At 53.4% G+C, this 19,689-nt stretch overlaps 1 protein-coding gene across 1 annotated transcript in view; it reads right to left on the reverse strand.

Annotated features, from left to right (window-relative positions):
* Positions 1–19,689, reverse strand: part of ITGA9 (integrin subunit alpha 9) — a 308,765-nt gene that overhangs the window by 43,307 nt on the left and 245,769 nt on the right. Inside the window, exons 20-23 of the mRNA XM_028518757.2 lie at positions 18,341–18,420; positions 12,666–12,755; positions 10,514–10,622; positions 5,180–5,287 (exon numbers count right to left, since the gene is read on the reverse strand). Of these exons, the coding sequence (XP_028374558.1) occupies positions 5,180–5,287; positions 10,514–10,622; positions 12,666–12,755; positions 18,341–18,420 (387 nt within the window). The remainder of the gene's footprint in view (positions 1–5,179; positions 5,288–10,513; positions 10,623–12,665; positions 12,756–18,340; positions 18,421–19,689) is intronic.

Here is a 19,689-nt window from a genome sequence, read left to right on the forward strand (position 1 = left end):
GAGTCTGTCATTATTTCACTGAAAAAAATCTCACTGCTTAGGATAAAAGCTAATGACTGTAAGGACCCCCACCCCCGCCAGCTCTAGGGTTTGGCTAAAACAATGTGGTTGCCTCCCCACAGCCCATGCCCTTTTCCTCTGGGCGTGACAGGCCAACACCCTGCAAACTCAAGGGCAGGCCACACCACCGGGGCGGCCGGCTGCAGAACTCATCTATCTGCAAGCGCCCAGAGAAAGACACGCCTCCCAGAGGAGGCCCATTTCGCAGGCCTGGGACGCAGGCCTGGGACGCAGGCCTTTTAACCGAGTTAAAGTGATACAGATGCGATGTAGTTTCGGAGAAGCAGTGACACACAAGAATTTCCAGATGCGGTCAGATTCTCTTGAGCGAAAAAGTGAGACATAAATATGTTATCTGAGCACTTGACAGGCATGCCAAAAATGCCGGCCTTCCACAGATAATGAAACATTTGGAAGCAGATCCGTCTGTTGATTTGGATAATAAATGAGTCAGTAGCCACCCCCGGCCTCCCGTGGGACCTGATGCAGTCCTTGGAATTGTACTGGTCTCTTTAAATTCCAGTTCTAGCTCTTAGAGGCATCTTAGGGTAAAGGTTAAAGTAGCACACCTACCAATTCACCAACTTATCTCTGCATTTCCTCGACGGAACACTTTGTGATCACCTCTTTATCAAAAGGCGAACAGTTGTGTTCTGGATGGCTTGTTCTGTGGGTACTCAGCCGTCTAACCCCTCACAGTGCTTTCCGAGAGCAAATCCATCGGAGCAGTGGAGAGAGGAACGCAGATGCCATTTATGAAGTCTGAAGTGTCAAAGCTTCCTGGGAGGCCTGAAACACGCTTCAGGCCATCAGCTGAGATGATTAAGGAGCAGGGAGCGGAGCTGGCTCGCGCGCAGCTGGGGAGGGAATCGCTGCTCCGTGTCTAACAATGCTACCAGAGTTCCTTTTGGAAGAAACTTGGTGTGTCTGTCAAAGGGAGGTTTCCTGTTTGGGGGCTTCCGAAGCGCACACAATTAGTCCTCAGCAGGTTAAATGAGAACCATGTGTTTCTCGGCACTGACCAATGAGCTCTGTTTAGCCTCAGGGTGGTTTCCCGGCATCGACTCCGGTGACAGCCCCTCGCCCCTGCAATGACGGGGCTCTGTGTCATGTTGCTTGTAAGGAACAACAATGACAACAACAACAAGGAAAGAAGGAAAGCGAACTGCGTGATCACCATCTTTCAAGGCCAGAAAACACCAGGCACTGAAGCCCGGGCCTTCCAACCGGGAAACACCCCACAAGGAAGCAGCAATGCTTCCAGATGTTGCCACCGCCGCCGCCGGTGGAGCGCAGCCCCTGGACTCCTTGATAAGGCTGGCGCCCTCCGTCAGCACTGGATTCATGTGCTCTGTCCACACGGGTTAAAGGGCACCCTCTGGCCCGCACTGTGTGCACACACAGCCCGGGCGGAAGCTCCTTCCCTTCCCACTCCCGCCCCCCGGAACACACACTTTCTCCCGCTCGCCAGAACTCAAATTGACCCAAGAGCCCAGGAACGTAACTCTCACTCCAGGATTCTGTCAGCCATCTCCCTCCCCTCTTTTTCAGTGTTTGGCTTCTGTTGAGAAAAAAAAAAATATGGAAGCCAACCTAATCCTGACCCATTGCAGGAACTTGACTATTCGGCTCACACTCAGACATGTGCAGAAGGAAAAAAAAAATGACTTGAATCTATTGCTGAGATCAGCAGACATGTGTGTGTGTGGGGGGGGGTGTGTAGGGAGGGAAGGAAGAAGGTGGGGGAGGAGCAAAAGGGGAAAGATGGAAAGAGGGAGAGAAAGAAAGGGAGAGAGATATTCATGATCTCTGACTAAAACGTTTGGAGTTTAAATTTCCTCTTGGAGGCCCTTTCATTCTGATAGGTGATCCCTTATTTCGGCTTTACCTTCTTTCTTACTCCTACACTAAAATTAAGGTAGCCTCTGCTGTGGGTTAAGGGAAGTTGTCAAAACACCTCCACTTCAGTTCAGAGCCAGTTACCTGAGCTCCCAGAGTGCATGGGGCGCTCGCTGGCTGGGCTGCCGTGTGCACAGATGCCTAAGGGCTCGCCCCGGTCCTAAGGCACAAAGTCTCCGTTTGTGATGGCGGTACCACCCAAGTGGGAGTGGCCAGCCCCTTCATTTAAATGAGCACATTCTGTGGTGTAGGTGCAAAACGCAGGGGAAACAGAGAACGAGGCGGCCATGACCTTGGTTGTCATGTGTCTTGAATCTTGTGGAAGACAACAGGCGAGGAGAAGTAGTAATTTCAGGTAGTGGCCAGCGACATGAAGAAAGGAACATGCAGGGAAATGGGACGAAGAGTTGGCGGGGGTTTGCAACGTCAGCTAATGTGCGCAGGGAAGACCTGCCTACGAAGATGAGCTCGGGGCTTGGACCTGCATTGCGAGAAGGGGCCGGCCCTGCAAATGTCTTGGGGAAGAGTGTCCTCAGCAGAGGACGTGTGAGCTGGGGCTGGAGGAATGAGTGGGCTTCCCACAGCCAGAGGGGAGGGAGAAGCCATTAACGCAGGGAGCCCGGGGAGGTGCACGGTGGGCGGTGCACGGTGGGCGGTGCAGCAGCCCCCACGGTCCAGAGTGGCTGCAAGACAAGGTCGGGGATGAGGTCAGACGCAGAGGACACCGGCCCGAAAGGTGGGTGGGAGGTCATGCAGAGTTTTGGACCTCGTGGTTCTGGCCATTAAGATCTCCTTGTTGATTTTATTTTTATACAGAGAACCTCAGGGTGTCTCTGAGAGTTACACAGAGAAATAATTAGGAGTGGAAGTCGGCAAGTTCTCAAATGGTCAACCGGGTCCTACCTGCCTGAGTAATTACAGCTCGTGCGGAGAGGTGGGGTAAAGAGGTGTATGTGGCTGGCGCTCAGTTTTGAATTTTTATTTATTTGGACAATATGGAGAGAGCAAAGAGAGTGGTTTAGGATGGGAAACAGATAATTAAATGAATTGTGATTTTTTGTGTGGAAGAAAAGTGGGAAAAACGACCAAGTAATAGCTCAACTTCTCCACAGGGAGCGCTAGGCAACTGTTTTCTATTTTAGCTCAGAAAAGGTCCGAGAGGGCCCTGGCCAGCCAACTCAGTTGGTTTGAGGTCGTCCCTAAACCCCAAAGTGGTGGGTTTGATCTCCCCATCAGGGCACATACAAGAAACCATGAATGCATCAATAAGTGGAACAACAAAGCGATGTCTCTCTCTCTCTCTAATTAATAAATAAAAATTTAAAAAAATTAGAGCATTAAGACCTGAGGGTAGTCATAAAAAACGGACTTCCAGTGGTACCAGAATGGCTCAACTATGGCACTCACTGGCAACACGGTTCCGTTGTACTGGGGAGACGTCCTGACAGTATTCCGTCAGAAGGCAGAGGGTTAGATCACATAATCCCCAAATCCACCCCAGGGCTAGAAGTCCCCCTCCCGCTTTCTTCTCTTATCCCCTCCTCATCGGACCTAAGCTGTATTATCAGCTCATTTTACACGACATCACTTAGCGACAGGACATCAAGGAAAAGCCTGCGTGTCATCCAAGGACTTTGTTTGCATCCTGGGGACGGTTTCTATGCCTCGACTTCTGGTCGACAGGAACCTCCCACCCAGGATGAGTGCTGAGTTCGTAGAGGGCGAGTCCTGAATTTCTATAGGAAAGATGGAGGGTCGAGGAGGAGGGGAAAAGAACACATGTTCACCCTGGGGGAGAGCAGCAGGCGTTGCGGGGGAGAAAGGGAGTTGTTGGGTTTTGCTTTGGGTTATTCGCCGGGCTGCTTCCGAGTGCCAGGCCTGGCTCGTGTACACGTTAAACTTTGGCCTCCGGCAAGCTGGCTGCAGGGGAGACTTCTTGTTGAACTGCCCTCTGTGCACAACCAAGTCATGAAACCCAGGGTGCTTCTCGTGCAAAATGGGCCTCACAACCAAGCCGCTTTGAACATCAGTGCTACTGTCCAGGGCTGCTGCCAGCGGAGTCAGGGATTCCCTTGGAGGCAGACAGCTCCCCGGAGTGAGCCTTGATGAAGACACACACCGAGACTCCTGGATGTCCACGCTGGACCCGGCATACGGGCAGTATGGAGGTGGCATTGCTCAGGACACAAAGCACACAGGGTTAAAACCGAGGGGAGGAATTTCTCAGGAAACACTGACTTGGCGAGGCCTTCATACGCAAAGAAGGTCACCTTAGGAACTCCTGAGACAGCTCTGCTCGCCCCGCCCCCCCCCCCCCCCAGAGAAGGTCTCCGAGGGACCTGCCTGATTACTTAAGACTGCAGCTTTCCCACACTCGAGCCCTTGCCTCCTCTATTTCCCCCCTCCCATTTACCATCACGCATTAAGACTAGACGTTTTATGTATTTATATATTATTGGTCTCTCTTGACTTGAATGTACATGAGGCCTGGAAATTGTGACAATCTTGTCTGTTTTGTTCCCCACAGTGAGCCAGCACTTTGGCATGTGCTGAGTGCGACATATTTGCTGAATTCAGCACAGACTGGACACAAAGCCCCCGGGTCTGGGGGAGCTGAGACCTGAGTGTAGAAAAAAGGAGACCCCGGGCCCTGCAGCAGATGGGAAAAGCCCATGAGAAAGGAGAAACTGAGGGCCTGTGATGTCAAGGACAAGGGTGGGAGCGACCACGTGCCAGTTATCAAGCTTTTGTTGAGAGAAAACCATCTACAGCTGACTTAGAACCTGGTGGAGTTGCATATTCTGCATGACCTTGAGTTTCAACCGCGGTTATATTTTATTAACCAGGGCTTCACCCTCCAGGCATCAGTGGCCTTCTGGGGGTCTGTATGAACGCTGCGGCCCTTTCCTCCAGGGCAACGCATCCAGACACGCACCGGACTGCAGGCAGCGGCTGGGGGTTCCCAGACTCAGTCAGTCAAGTCAGGACCATCCCAGAGGTCAGGTTCACAGCCAACCCTCACCTCTCCCCAGAGAGCTCTTCTTAACGGCATTAATCAAACTGTCTCGATGTAGAACTTCGGGAGTGGCAGGTCTCCGGGGCTTCTGAAGCAGTTTCCTAAGGTTAGAACCGGTTACCTTCCCGGGCCCCCAGGGAGCGTACAAAACGTAAATGAGCTGGTTGGGGCCTGAGAGCAACAGTGAAACGAAGGAGAACTCACCACCATCTCCTGGATGTGAAACATCTCTGCGCCCCCAGGCGACAGGCGGTTGGGGAAGGAGATGCTGACAGACGACCCGGGAAGGGTGCTCGGCCCCGTGTTGTAGACCTGTGGGGGGGGGGGGGGCGACACACACGGTGAGTTTTCGCAGAAATGCACACCTTCCTTTCACATCGTGCAGTGTACCCGTGGACATTCTTGGGAGCGGCACACAGAGGGTCTAGGGCTTTAAGTGAAAGATCAAATGGTGGGAGATTCCAATGGTCCTGTCTTGTTCCTGCTAAAGATTATTTCTCTGTATACGCCCAGAAATTCACTTGTCGGCTTGTGGGGTTTCAGACGTAATCTAGTGCAGCGGTTCTCAAACTTTAGCGTATGGCAGAATCACCAGACGGGGTGATGGGGGTGGGGTCATGCCCACAGTTTCTGAAGTTGTAGGGGGCGGGGTGTAGGGGTAGGCTGAAGGATTTGCATTTCTAAGAAGCTCCCGGGAACCACAGTCCAAGAACCACTGGCCTGGTTAGACTCTTTTCATGTTACAGTTTGAGGTAGTGGAGACCCTCCTAGATGAAGCAGGCTGTCCACAAACCAAACAATCGGATTTACAGAAAGGGCTGTTTTCAGTACACTCTCCAGCTGGCTGGGTTTCTCCAAAACGTGGGGGTGATCCCTGGCTTACGTTGTTCAATGTCATCTGTGCCTCTCTTTCCTGTGGCAGCATTTGGTCCTGACGACTTAGCCCTCTCACCCCTGCCCCTCATGGTCCTCCCCATTTTCTGTCTCCAGAAGCCCGTCATCTCCTGGGAAACAAGAGAAAAGATGGCAGCCACCAGGAGACAGGTAAGCGAAAAGGGGCCAAGCAAAGGCTGAGCATGAAACTCAAGCTAAAAATGGGACACGAAGGAGAAGAGAAAAGATGGGTAGATGTGCAGGACAGACAGCGGGTGAGTGGATGCTGAGGGCTGGGGTGTGGGGAAGATGGGGAGTGTGCTGGACAGAAGAATGCCCCCCAAGATGCCCGTGACCTCCTCTGTGAAACCTGTGAACGTGTTCTGTCCTGTGGCAAAGGGCGATTAAGGCTGCTAATCAGCTGACCTTAAAAATAAAGAGATTATCTTGGGTCATCCGGGGGAGTGCAATGTGATCCCAAGGGTCCTTATGTAGAGAAGAGGGAAACAGAGTCAGGATCAAGGAGACGTGAGGGAGACTCTGTCAGCCGCTGCTGGCTCGGAGGACCAAGGGGACTCTGAGCCAAAGCAGGGAGAAGCGGCAAAGGGTGAGAAGACTGATTCTCCCCTAGAGGCTCCAGAAAGGGACACGGCCCTGCTGACACCGCGATTTCAGCCAGGGAGACCCATTGCGAGCTCCTGTGCTGCAGCGACGTCAGATAATACATTCGAGTCATCAGGGACGGGGCTGGCAGTGAGCCACTAAGTTTGCGGTAACTAGTTGCAGGGACCACCTGGGGATACGGAGATTCTTTTGGCGTGGTGGGTGATGAAATGTTCCACAATTAGATTATGGTGATTGTTGCCCAGGTCAGTTCTGCAAATGTGCTGAAAATCAGTGGACTGTACACTTGCAGTGGGTGAACATTAAGGTATGTGAATGGTACCTCAATAAAGGAGGTATTTTATTTATTAAAAGGTGGGTTAGGAGCACGAGAGAGGAAGAAGGGAGACGCTACTTTGAAGCCTGGGGACTAGGGAGAGTCCAGGGACTCGGGGCATCTCGGCAGTTCAGGTCAGAAGGGCACAGCCAGGAGACCGGCTGGGAGTCTGAGCAGGTCTTCACACATGACAGAGGGCGTCAGGGTCTGGCTCCAGCCAGTCCTTCCCTAAAAAAAATGTGTCTTCATTTTTTTTTTTTTGCAATAGTAGGTTCTGCTTCAAAGAATAGACCAAAAAAAAAAAAAAGAAGAAGACAGAGCAGATGAGCTGTCACTGCCAACTGCCGATTCAAAAGGAATGACATTCGCCAAAAACCACCGGCCTAAGACACAAGGACAGGAAGGACTAGCCAACCACAATCACAATAAGTGATTTGCAGTGAAACGTGAGAGCCCAGGCCTGAGAGGAAACCGACTGGCGTGTCTGGGAAATCCCAATTAGAGCCCGCGTCGGGGAAAGAGAGAAGAAAGGGATTCTGATTTGCATGAGTTCACCACCAGGGCCAGACAGATGGGAGAGCTTGTATTACAACGTTAATTTATTTTAAACAAATGTCTTAGCATTTGATTCTCTGCAAATGTTCCTGTGCAACATCTGCACCATTTTTCAGGTGAGGGGGAACGATCGACTCTTGATGCAAAAGGAAAAGAACAGGCTACGGTTGGTCAACAAATTCTTTGTCTCTGTTAAGAAAACTTAGTATGTCTGCCTTTCTTCCAGCTGCATTTGCAGGGGAGTCTTCAAACAATTACGTAGCTTATTGAATAATAGCTTTTAAAAGACACAGAAACATCTCTTGGTATAAAAAGTCTCTAGCCCTGGCTGGTGTGGCTCAGTGGATTGAGTGTTTGACTGCAAACCAAAGGGTCGCCGGCTCAATTCTGAGTCAGGGCATGTGCCTGGGTTGCAGGCCAGGTCCCCAGTAGGGGGCGCATGAGAGGCACACAGTAATGTTTCTCTCCCTCTCTCCCTCCCTTCCCCTCTCTAAAAATAAATAAATAAAATCTTTTTTTTTAAGTCGCTTTTTATAAAAGTCTTGTGCGCTTCAGGAGTGATGCTGCCAGGAGGAGGAAAAGCAGAAGTGATTTATCCGTACTCCTGACCCCGTGCTCCCCCATTATTTCTACCTCTCAGTCGTTATCATCATCAATGTGGTCAGCGGCCTTCCTGCAAGATGGTCAGAATCACAACAATTACATGAGAAAACGAGCCGGCCAGAGAATGCTCAAGGAAGCTGTCAGCTTTGCTAACACAGGACCATCTCCTAATTAATGACCCGCACCATCCATCTTGCACTCCCGGTCACCTCGCTTAATCCTGGCGGAATGGCATGTTCTTCCTCAGGCAACTGACAATCAAGGGGTTTATCTAAGGGATGTGGCAACTGGTCATTCCTTCCGGGGGCCCCCTGATTCTCTGGCCTGTGTCCTCTGTCAGGTCAGGTGTCTAGAAAGCTCTTTGCCTGAACACCAAACTTCAAGCTCCCTGTGAAAACGCTTTCAGAGAAACATGACTTAACCATGGGTGCTCTGAGTTCTTTCCTTTTTTTTAGCGGGTGGTCAGAACATTTTAGGATCTTTTGTATAACTGCTCTTCCTTCTTGCTTTCTCCTCTCCAAGCCTGTGCTCTCTTCATTCCATGGCATGTGTCTAAATAATGTTTGTGACTCTGTCTTTTGTCGTATGACACTTAAAATCTCTAAGAGTCAGTAAGTAATTAAAACTAAAGCGATTGAAGGAAAACAAAGTAACTCCAGCTGGTCTTTACCCATTTTCTATCCCATTGCAAAAAGCAATGGGGAAAAACAAATGAATTCCGAGAAGTCATTCAGAAACACGGAGATCCTGTTCACGGCAATCCCTCCGTGGCCTCAAGAGCAGATCTGACCCCATTCCCCCCCTCTCCCCTGTAAATCAAGCATGGGGGCGGGTGACAGCTGGGCTTGGCTGGCCGGGAGGCGTGCCCCCTCTGAGCCGGGGACATGCACTATCCATCATGGCTGCTGAGGCCTCTTGCCTGGGAGAACATTTTGGAGAGAGAAAGACCATTGTTTGCGTGACCCCACAAATGTTTTACTGCCTCATTCTCTGGACCCTCACCCCATCATTATTCGTCACCCCCTTGGTCCACCTAGGAGTGGCCGCAGGGAAGGAAAATAAAAATTACTTGGCCACAGTGGTGAGAGCCAGACCAGGAAACCACCTTCTCCATGGGGAAGGGGAGGGTGGAGGCGGGGAGAGCTCTGGGCGATGTGGGGTGTAGATTACAATAGAGTGCACTGAGGTGGGGGTGCAGCCATCTCCTTCTCCTTCCCTCCATCCCCGCCTCCTGGCAGGGCCGGGCCAGTCCTGGCCCCAGGCCACCTTTCCCCGCTCTGGGCCCTGCAGCCTGTCCTCTCCCCCGTGGGCCTACACTTCCGTGTTCCTCAACTGAGGAGAATGGACTGGATGAGGCTGACGCCCCTGCACCCTCTGGATTTACATTCAAAGAGTCTTGTGCTGGCTCTGGCCGAGTTGCTCGGTTGCCTGGAGTGCTGTCCCATACACCAAAGGGTTGTGGGTTTGATCCCTGGTCGGGGCGCACAAAGCAGGCAACCACTCGATGTCTGTCTGTCTCTGTCTCTCCTTCCCTTCCTCTCTCTCTCTCTGTCTCAAATCAATAAACATGTCTTCAGGTGAGGATTAAAAACAAAAGTCTCAGGTTGCACAGTGCTGGCCGGAGAATCTGTATATTAGAGCAAGGTCAGCACGCTCAGCCTGCTGGCTAGAGCTGGCCTCCTGCCTGTTTTCATGCAGCCCTCGAGCTAGGAGTGGTTTTACATTTTTCAATGGTTGGAAGAAAAATAAAAAAGAAAGAGCACCAACTCAAGACATGTGAACATGCTATAAAATTCAGACATCAGTGTCCACCATGACAGTTTTGCATCTGCGCTGCCTAGGGTGGGTGGCTTTGGTGCTGCCGCAGTAGCTCATTAGTTGCTACAGAGGCTGTGTGGCGTGCTGAGCCTGAAATTCCTACCCCATGGCCCTTTCAGAAAAGAGTGTCCCACCGCTGGCTTAGAGAAGGAACGGTGTCCTTCATGATGGCCACAGTCCTCGGCAGGTGTGACAGGGAGGGCCAGCCCTGCTCTGTGAGGGGGCTGCATGTGTCCCCCCGTGGGGAGTGGACAAGGGTGGGCACTGCTCTGCCCTTGTAAAACTGCACATCTGGAAGGCTGCCCTCTGTCGGGGCGGTGGGCTCCTGGCTGAGGCAGCACGGAGAACCCAGGAGGGAGGGGACATGGCCAGTCCTCAAGGCTACCCTGCCCAAAATGTGAAGACTGATGGAGAACAGAAAGGGGTCCTTTGAGGCCATCTGGGCTGGGCCACTGGCCTAGGCCTCAGCACCCAGAGGCCTTCTGGAAGAGAGCAGGCTGGTAGTCATCATGCCGCTCTCCTGCCACATGCTGGAAGGCAGAGGGGTCTACACAGCGAAGTACTGGACAGGGAAGGAATCGATTCTGGGTGTGGTCACAGAAAACGCACACCCACACCACAGTCCAGCCAACCACGCTGGGGCCAGTTTCTCCGGGATAGAGCCTGGCCCTCAGTTGCCTTTCAGCAGACACGCCCCAGGAGCCCTCCCGTCGGTCCCCCGGGACAGAGACCGTCTGCAAGGGCTGTACCTGGAGGGTGATGTTGAGGGGCTGGAAATGACACTCCAGGTCATCCAGCTGAATGAAGTTGGACGCGTCCACAGACTCGCCGTACACAAAGGAGGTTGGAGACATGATTCTGGAAGAGAAACCGTGACATCCATCATCCCAATCCCTGGTCACGCAACCCACAGTCAGAACCCAAACGTCTGTCTCTGGGACCTGCCTGTCCCCAGTGCCTGCTGCCAATCGCTTTCCTTCCAGAGCTGTTACTTCTCTCTCCTGTAAACGGACACAGCCAGACCTATGCTTTCTAAACTGACCTTTCCAGTAATGACATGTCTCCTTGGGTCAAATCAATGAGCGACAGCACAACTACGTGCTGGGGTCGCGCTGCTGAAATGAACAGCAAGGCTATGTGTGGTAGCTTTGACAGCAGTTTCCTTTAGCTGGACTAGAAAATTGTACACGTCCTTGTTGTGAAAAACTTCCTGCAGAGCGAGAAAGGAGATAAATGCACAGGAATCACATATTCGGCGCCCTACATGCCACACGGTGACAGATTCACGTCAAACTCTAAGTTTGTCAAACTACCAAATCTATTAGAAATGAGGTCTTAAAAGTGGAATCCACTCGATGGCAGCATTTTTCTTCAGATTTCCAACAGTGGCTACGTGACATGTCTGTCACTAAGAGGTCAAGGTCAGCTTGTAGCATGCTTTCCAGGTGGCCCGTACCAACCAGCCCCGTGACAAGACGAAGCCAGGACTCGCTCAAATCCCCAGACAAGTAATGGATTCTAGATGAGAGCCCAGCAGCTGCTCACTTGCCTGAATGCTAATAATGTAAGATTTGGGGCACCGGGTCTGAACCGACAGCAAACCATCTATTTTCAACGTCAGTGTGTTGCTTCGGCAACGTGGCGAGTCCCACGTTATCAAACGGCAGGAACATGTCCCTGTAATTATGCTCGCCCTGTTCTGTGTTCCTGGGGAGATCAGAGGCTGGGCAGTTTGTTTAACCCACGGCTTCATCAGGGGCTGTTCGCACCTCGCCGTGAGGCCTCCCCGGGCCTGACCACAGGATGGAGGGAGCCAGTTTTCTCTCCGGTCCCCAAGGACAGGGCCTGGTTCAGGGCACATTCTCACTGTGCCTCTGATGAGACGAGTAAATAAACTCCATGGTTAAAAACAGAGCCACGAACAAAGGCAAATCTATGCTAATTTGCAAGTAACATTCCACCGATGTCTCATGTCTGTAGACCACGAGGGAAAATGCTGAGCGCGCAGGCCTGCCCGTTCCCGGCACCCCCGCAGGGCACGAGCTATCACCGAGAGGGCCCCTTCTGTGACGCATTAGCATCTCTGCTTCCAGCCAAGGCCGGGGCCCAGAGCTCTCGAAAACTGAAAAATGAGAAACTCCAGAAAGCTCAGCTTGTATCTGGGGCAAGGGTTCAATGGATCCTCATGTAATCCAAACAGATTGAGCAAAGCCTGTTCCCGCTCTCCGAGAGGGACGTGCTGGGTCTTCTGAAGCCGGAAGCAGGAACTGAGCTCTCAGGTTTCCAGGCCTGGGCTTTGGCTGAAAACCGCTGTGCGTTGATTTGGGTCTGCAGCCCTGCCTTCCAGCAATGCCAGCGGCATCACGTGGCCCGGACTTCACCAGGCAGGCGGTGGGCCTGGCCTGGTGGTTCCCGGCCCACTGCAGACCAGCACCGACCCTGGGCAGAGACGCTGCGGGCTCTGTGTAAGGGGTTAACAGAGCCACACAAAGCCAGTGCCAACTGCGAGCCACCCAGAGCACCGAGACCCCTCTGGCTGTGACCTCTGGCCCAGCAGCCTCTGGCTGAGAGTCTAAGCCCAGGAATCACGCTGCTTGCTACCATCTGGCACTCTGGCAGGGAGGGTGCTGGGAAAACACGCACATAAAGGTGTACAGAATGTTCAACGAAATTAAGGGGCTTCAACTTGTCATCACAAGTCTTGTGTTACCCACCAGGTGGGTGGGTGGCGGGGAAAGAGGAGAAAATCAGGAGGGAGGAGGGCGTGAGTCACTGCCGCTGAAGCTCTTCCCGCATTTCAGAGCTGGGAGGACTCCAGGCTACGCGTGCAACTTCGGGAAAGGCACACAGTTCCCTGCAGGGCACCTCTGTGTCCTGGCAACCTCGGCCCGGGCCACTCACCCAGTGATGGACGTGTCCACTTCGTGCATCAGCGGCACCACCAGCGTGAGGCTGTTGTCGTGCAGGGACCCCGCGCGCTCCACGTTGCCGCTGTGTGGGAAGAGGGGAGGGAACGCTGGTCAGCACCAGGTCTCGGGCGGCTGCGGCCTCCTGGGCTCCGTGTTACAGCTCGACCCACACTCCCCAAGGTCTGGCTCGGTGCCTTATCTGTCCTCCGTTCTGTTCTGCTGTTGGTCCCTGGCAGAGTCAGGGTGGGCGCTCAACTGTCTCAGCTGTGTTCCCCTCACAAAGACATGAGTGCGAGTAGTAGCGTATTGGGGAGCTGACCCCAGGAAATGCCAGTTGGGAGTGGAGAGGGGAGACAGGAAAGGGGAGGAAGGCCATGAAGGCGTGTGATCCAGGAGGCTGGGGCTGTGGGCACCGGGCTCAGGGACACCGAGAGGCAGTCTTCCCAACTCAGGGCACAGGAGCTGGGCCTTCGTCCACTGGTTCCTGAGTGCTGCTGCTGGGCGAGGTGGCGGGGGTGGGCATTAACTCCCTGGCCCCTGCCCTAGGCACGCATGCACTCGGGGCAGTGGGCTCCGGACAGAGAAAGCCTTGTGGGGAGTGGCAGGTGCTGGGAGCTGGGAGCTGTGTGGTGGTGCGTGGGGAGGGCGATGCCGAGGGCTGTGTGTGGATGGGCACTGCCAGCACACGCTGCTTCTACACGCGCTTGCACTGTGAATAATGGACCAGCAAGGCTGGGGCGCTGCAGCTGGGAAGGAACCTGCTGGACTCCACAGCTATTTCCCATCTGGAGGCCTCACCCACCCTCCAGGGACAGGCAGGCTCTGGAGAGAGGCCCTGACTGACCCTGTCACCACAAATAACACGGGAACTCCCACCATACACTTTGGCTGCAGTATGTCCATATATAGGCATCCCCTTTGGGGCGAGAAAGCACAGGACCGGGATTCTTGGGAGGTCATCCTGGAAGGACAAAAGCAAGGGAGCTGGAGGCTATTGAGTGGCCACTATGTGACAGATACATTTCACAGCATGACTGCCCTGGTCCTCAGAATGACCCCAGGAGGGAGGGGTCACCCACCTCGGACAGGCAAGGAGCAGCTCGGATAGATTAGGTGGCTGGCCCCGAGGACCCAGAGCAAGCCAGGTCAGTCCGACTCCAAAAGCAGGACTTCTCCTCTGTGATTCCCTCTCCTGGGGGAACCTTCCCTAGATCTGGGGGGTTAGGGGGAGAGATGAGAAGAAGGGAGAGGAGAAAAGAAGAACAGAGGAGGAAGAGGAGGGAGAAGACCCAGCTTCCCTTTACTATCTAATTAAATTCCAAATTCGAACTGTGATTGTTGTGCCAGGGAAATCACCACTGTGGCAAAAGGCAGGGCTGTTGGGTGCGTGTCACTGCACCTGGGTTTACAGTTGGTTCTATCATACAGTGTGACTATGGGGTTCCAGCAGAAAGCCAAGTTCACCCTCCAGGGTGGAGTATGAGAGTCTCCAAGACCCGCTGAGGTGTGGGCACAGCTCATTGTCATCACTTGCGTCTCACCATTCCCCAACCATGTGCAGAGTTCCTACCTGCCCCTCCTGCCTGCCCCCTGCTCTCCCTCTTCCCGACTCTTCCTCTCCCACCCGGCAACTGCTGAATGCAACAATACTTAAATAGCACTCACATCCCCTCTCCTTCTCTCCTATTGTTCTGAAACAATGGCACTCTGTGACTCTGGCCCCTGCTCCTCATCTGCCTTCCGCATGTGGGGTGACACCCATCCCTCAGAGGGCAGCCAGTTTGCAGAAGCAGCAGGATCAGGTGCCCGCCTGGCCTGGCTTCCTTGCCCTTCCTTTCCCAGGGGGGCAGTGAAAGCCGGAGCATTGCTGCCAGGGGCAGACATACAGGAGAGGAGTCCCGTGCACAGATGGAGAGGACCCCAGGCCAGCGCCCTTCCCCCATGGAGCGCCCTGCCGGGTCTTTGAAACTGGAATCAGTTCCTGATGGAAGCACCACCCCTTGCCCTGCCCTTTGTCCAGCCACCTGTGGCCGCTGGCAGCTCGGACCCAACAGTGTCATCTGTCAGCAGATGACCGCTCCAGACGGAGCTAAGTTGAAACGTTGAGATAAAGAGGCCAGACTTCAAAAGGCTCCCGGTCACTCTGCAAGCGCGTGACTCGCGATGCTTTCACGAGGTCGGTGAAGCTGGGCTGCTGAGAGGGGGGCTCTTGAGGAGCTGTTTACTCTCAACAGGACGAGCTCCTAAATCCACACTGGGCAAGAGCTCTTCAAAGGGTGGTGACGGGAAGGAAGGCAGGGTTGCTAGCTTTCGAGATAAGGAGCTTTGAGGATCTTTCCCTCACGGCAGGAAGCCCAGTGCTGTGGGTGCCCTCCCGGAGAGTAAGACCAGATTTTCACCCAAGTCTGGGGAGAAACCAGCGCCTGAGAACTCTGCTGCATGCTCCACAGATAACACAGCTCCCTTAACATCTGCAATTCAGAGAATTAGAAGAGCTGCTATTTAATAGTTGAGCTACCAATGCTAGGTTTTCTCTGATGCTATGTGGCAACAGTAATGTGTAGAAGGAAATGTTCTTTAAAATTTGTTTTCTATTTATTGATTTTAGAGAGAGAGAAGAGGAGGGACGGAGGGAGGGGGAGAGAGAGGGAAGCATCACTTTGTTGTTCCATTTATTGATGCATTCATTGATTCATTCTTATAATGTGTCCTGACTGGGGATCAAACCCACAAACTTGGTGTATTAGAGCAATGCTCTAACCAAATGAGCTACCTGGCCAGTGCCTAAAAGGGCGATTTCTGGAATTAAGTAAGTCACTAGCATTTTTCTTATGTGCCTTGCATTGTATCTGGTAAACAGTAGGTGCTTAACGGATGTTTGCTAAGCGAAAATGCGCCCGGTGTAGAGTAAGGGGCTACGGACGGTGGTTCTCTGCTGTGGCTGCTCGTTACCATCACTTAACGAGCCTTTTCAGAACTCCCAAAGCCCACATCTCATCCCAGACATGAGATCACATCTCTTAGGGGTGGGCTGGGCATGGGCAGTTTTTCAAGCTCCCCAGTGGGTTCCACCGGACACCTCAGGCCAGGGCGCCACTGGGCTTCATCTATTAGTGCCGTTCTAACGGATGAAGCTCCCTCCGCCCTGTGTTGGCCAGCCCTCCTTCCACACCTCTGACTGGCCCTGAGTGGGGTGGGGAGGCGGGTGGCGGCGCTTCCTCCTTCGGACAAGGGAAGTCGCTTCCCTATCCTGTTTCCTGCTCAGATGTTCCTTCCCAGGAGCACTGGCTGCCCCGGGGGTTGAGAGACCAAGGGGTCATGTCGATAGACCTGCCCAGCACTGGTGAGTCTTCGGTGGACGCAAGAAACAGCAGAAGAATAAGAATTTTCACGTTTCAATGGACGCCTGCCTCCCTTGGTTAAAGTTGACAGTCTCGTGCTCTGCGGGCAAACTGTTGCATTGCGTCACTCCCCTCTTCGAGAACATTCAGGGGCTCCCCACTGCCTTTGGGATGTAGTTCGGACGTTCTGAGCCTACGTGGGCCCTCACGGCCGAGCCCAGCCTCCTCTTTCAGCCCATCTTCTGCTGCCCTGGCTTGTCCCCCACCCTTCCTCCGAGATGGCTCAGATGCCCCACTCACTCCGCGGCCCGCCACCCCCATGGGTGTAACACAGCGGGATGTCCCACGCACACTGTCACCACTGCGCCTGTGTTTCTTCACCCTGAACCCAGACAACGGTTTGAATGCACCTCCGCAGGGAGGCCCCTCTGCACTCCAGCAGTCGGAGCGAAGCCCACCCTCTCTGTGTGTCTCACGTGTTTGTGTTTCACCGCAGTCACATTTCATGTGGACGCGAATCATGTGATCTTGAAAAGAGTGGGAATTAAAAACAACAAAACCTTGCATGACTTTGAAGTCTGCAAGCCCAGTGGCTGCAGTCTGTGCTGAAATGCTCTCCACCCAGCAGGGGCGCCGGGGCAGTGGGAGCCACATTGTGCTGGAAGGTTGCACGGGAGCTCCGGGATGGCTGGGCTACACTGTCACACGCACTGTTGTTACCAGTTACATCTGCTCTGTGGGTCCTGGAGCACATACAGGATGCACTTAGCGCTGATGTGCATGAGGTCCGGCTGGCACTGAACTAAAGGCTGGCAAGTGGTCAGCTTTGCAGGGCGAGTCGGACACAACACACGGTATAGCAGGTCGGGAGACCCCTGAGACCTGCTGCGCTTACACTGTTAGGAGAGGACGTGCTCCAGACCACTGGAGGTGAGGCTGGCAAGGGCAGAGAGCAGCATTACAATCAAGCAGATGCCATGGTGGCCGCGGGCTGAGGGGCCCTGACAACGCATGCCTCCACTTGCATAGTCATTCCTGGTGGGGGGGGGTCATCTTAATTCCGTGGGTTTTAAATAGTGTTGGGGTGGAGGAAGGCCTCACATGGAAATAAGATTTAAGGGGTGTGGGAGATGAAAATCGAGCCTGCTCGCACCTGCACCCCACGAGTCCTGCCGCTGTCCATTGCAGGGCTACGTCTGTGGGTCCCTCAGCCGGGCTTCCCAGACGCCCACTCTATGGATGGAGACCCAGGCCCTGAGGGCAAAGCCACTAGTGAGACTGTGGACAAGGCTGAAAGATTCAGGACCTGTGAAGCATCCTAGTCTAATCTGTGGGTAGTTGGTGTTTTTCTGAAAATTCAAGAATCCCTCGGGCTGAGGTGTCATAGAGGCCAAAATTCAGAGAAAAACACGAGACCAGAATTTACTACCTCTGGCAGCAAAGATCCAAGATATGACGTCAAGGATAACACGGACTCACAAGAGGAAGATTTCTGTGGACAGTTTTTGGAGAAGACTGTGTGTGATGGTGGGGAGGGTGCGTGCCTTTTCAATCAAGCGTCAAGCAGTGTGGTTCCTGCCCGGGAACTGTAAGGGGAGTGGGCCGCTGGCTCCCCCTCCGGTGGCGGCGGAGTGAAAGAGAAGTGACTGCCCAAGAGTCACCCACGTTTCCAGAGCCTGGGCGAAGACGGATGAATGGGGGCTCTGTGGGGAAAGGCAGTGTGGGGTCCCCTTTGGTCCTGTGCCGAGGTACGGTCTCAGCAGCAGAAGCTGAAGGTATTTCTGGCTGCCTAAGGAGCTGAGGATGGAAACAGTTTTCCCTTTTCCAAAGGGTAAGAGTCAGCTCTGAACACCTGCATGGCCCCGTGAGTGCGTGCAACCACACCTGTTCACCTAGACCTCTCTCTCCCACGTCCCCGCTGTGCACCCGGGTGCTCAGACAGCGCTCTCGGGGAAAGAGGAGAGGGCCGGTACAGGTGGGGTCAGCCCCCCAGGCGGTTTTCCTCGGAGACTCTGACTATGGGTTTGTGAACTTGCTTGGAGACTTGAAGTGACTGTAGGACGTTGTATCCCCCCAAGAGTGACCTGAAGACGCACAGGACAGTCCCAGATGTGCCCCAAGGACAGGGAAAGGGAGACAGGGCCGCGGCACAGGCAGAACCAGACAAGCACCATCCCTGAGAGATCCGATTCCGCCTAGTGTTCTGGGGCTTTAGCACTTCGATTTCCTCGGCCCCGTAGCCGTGGTCGAAGGGTGACCTGGGTGTGTTTTGTCTTATTCCATCAATCCTTTATGTTTGGGGAAGAAAAGTTTAAATCCTTCTCACCTTTGAGCAGTAATGATGAAGCTCAGAACTTCCTCCTCCCCAGACAGATGGCTTGTATCAAAGATCACACTGAATTCATACTAGGAAAAAAGAAAGTGACATTTGGCATCAGCAGGGACTCCAAATTAAACTGCTAGCTACACTCTCCCCCAGTTTATGACTTCTGGAAACTCGTTTGCATGACAGGCTCTACTTGCATGCATACCCCTGTGGCTGCCAGGCCAGGGACACAGCTGGGACTGGAAAAGCGTGCAGCCGAGAGGCATCACTCTGTCCTCCTCAACGACTGAGGCTCTTCGGGAAGTGACACACTCATCTCTCGAAGCAGGACTTTCTCAGTTTCACTCACGCACCAGCCTCCCAACTGCTTGCCTCGTCGGCACACCCTACCACCTGTGATACGCACTTCCTATTTTCATCGCCTCATTCTTTTTGTTGAGAGACCATTTTAAAAGGAAAATGTATGCCACTCTCACAGCCGGGACTCCAGGATCGCTTGCCATAAAAAGAAGGAAGTCACAAAAATAAGGACAGTGAAAGCAAAGCAATGCTGAGTTTTGCGGCCTGCTGAGGGCTCCGGCCCGAGGCCTACCCCCTTTGGGTAAGAGTGAGACCAACAAGCGATGGGGACGTGGCAAAGATGGGCTCGCCCCAGCACAGACCTTGTCTGCACGCGCTCAGCACTGAAAGGGTGTTGGAAAGGGAAGGCCTTTCCCGCCGTGAGAGTCCCTGTTGGTCAGTGCTGAGGCCACATATCACCCACCGTCATCTCAGGGACCCTCGGTGGTGAGCCTCCTGTGATCTGGGAAATGCTACCCTAAGCAAATGTGCGTTTCACCACGCAGATACCGGGCATGTGTGGGAGTGTGGGAGGAGCCCTTGGCTGGGGTTACAGAACCAGACCTGACCACACACTGACTCCGTGACCTTCGTCAAGAACACTGAATCTGTCTGCATTTCAATAGAAAGAAGAGGCCCTGGCTGGGTGGTCCAGTGGGTGGAGCATCACCCTGTAAAGCAGAAGGCTGTGGGATCAATTCCTGGTCAGGGCACATGCCTAGGCTGTAGGCTCGGTCCCTGGTTGGGGCATGTATGAGAGGCAACCGTCGATGTTTCTCTCTTACACTGATGTCTCTCTCCCCCCCCTCCCTCTAAGCATGTCCTTGGGTGAATATGAAAAAACAAACAAACAAACAAACAAACAAACAGAAGAGGATGGACAAAACAATTCTTAAATTCTATCAAGCTCTGAGAGGCTACGACTTATTTAATATCTAAACATTGGGGTTCCTTTAGGACTAGTTCTAGGCCACGGTCTAACTTTGAGAGACTGGAATCTACTGAACTGA

Source organism: Phyllostomus discolor, chromosome 7 (genome assembly GCF_004126475.2).
Source record: "Phyllostomus discolor isolate MPI-MPIP mPhyDis1 chromosome 7, mPhyDis1.pri.v3, whole genome shotgun sequence".
Lineage (NCBI taxonomy): Eukaryota > Metazoa > Chordata > Mammalia > Chiroptera > Phyllostomidae > Phyllostomus > Phyllostomus discolor.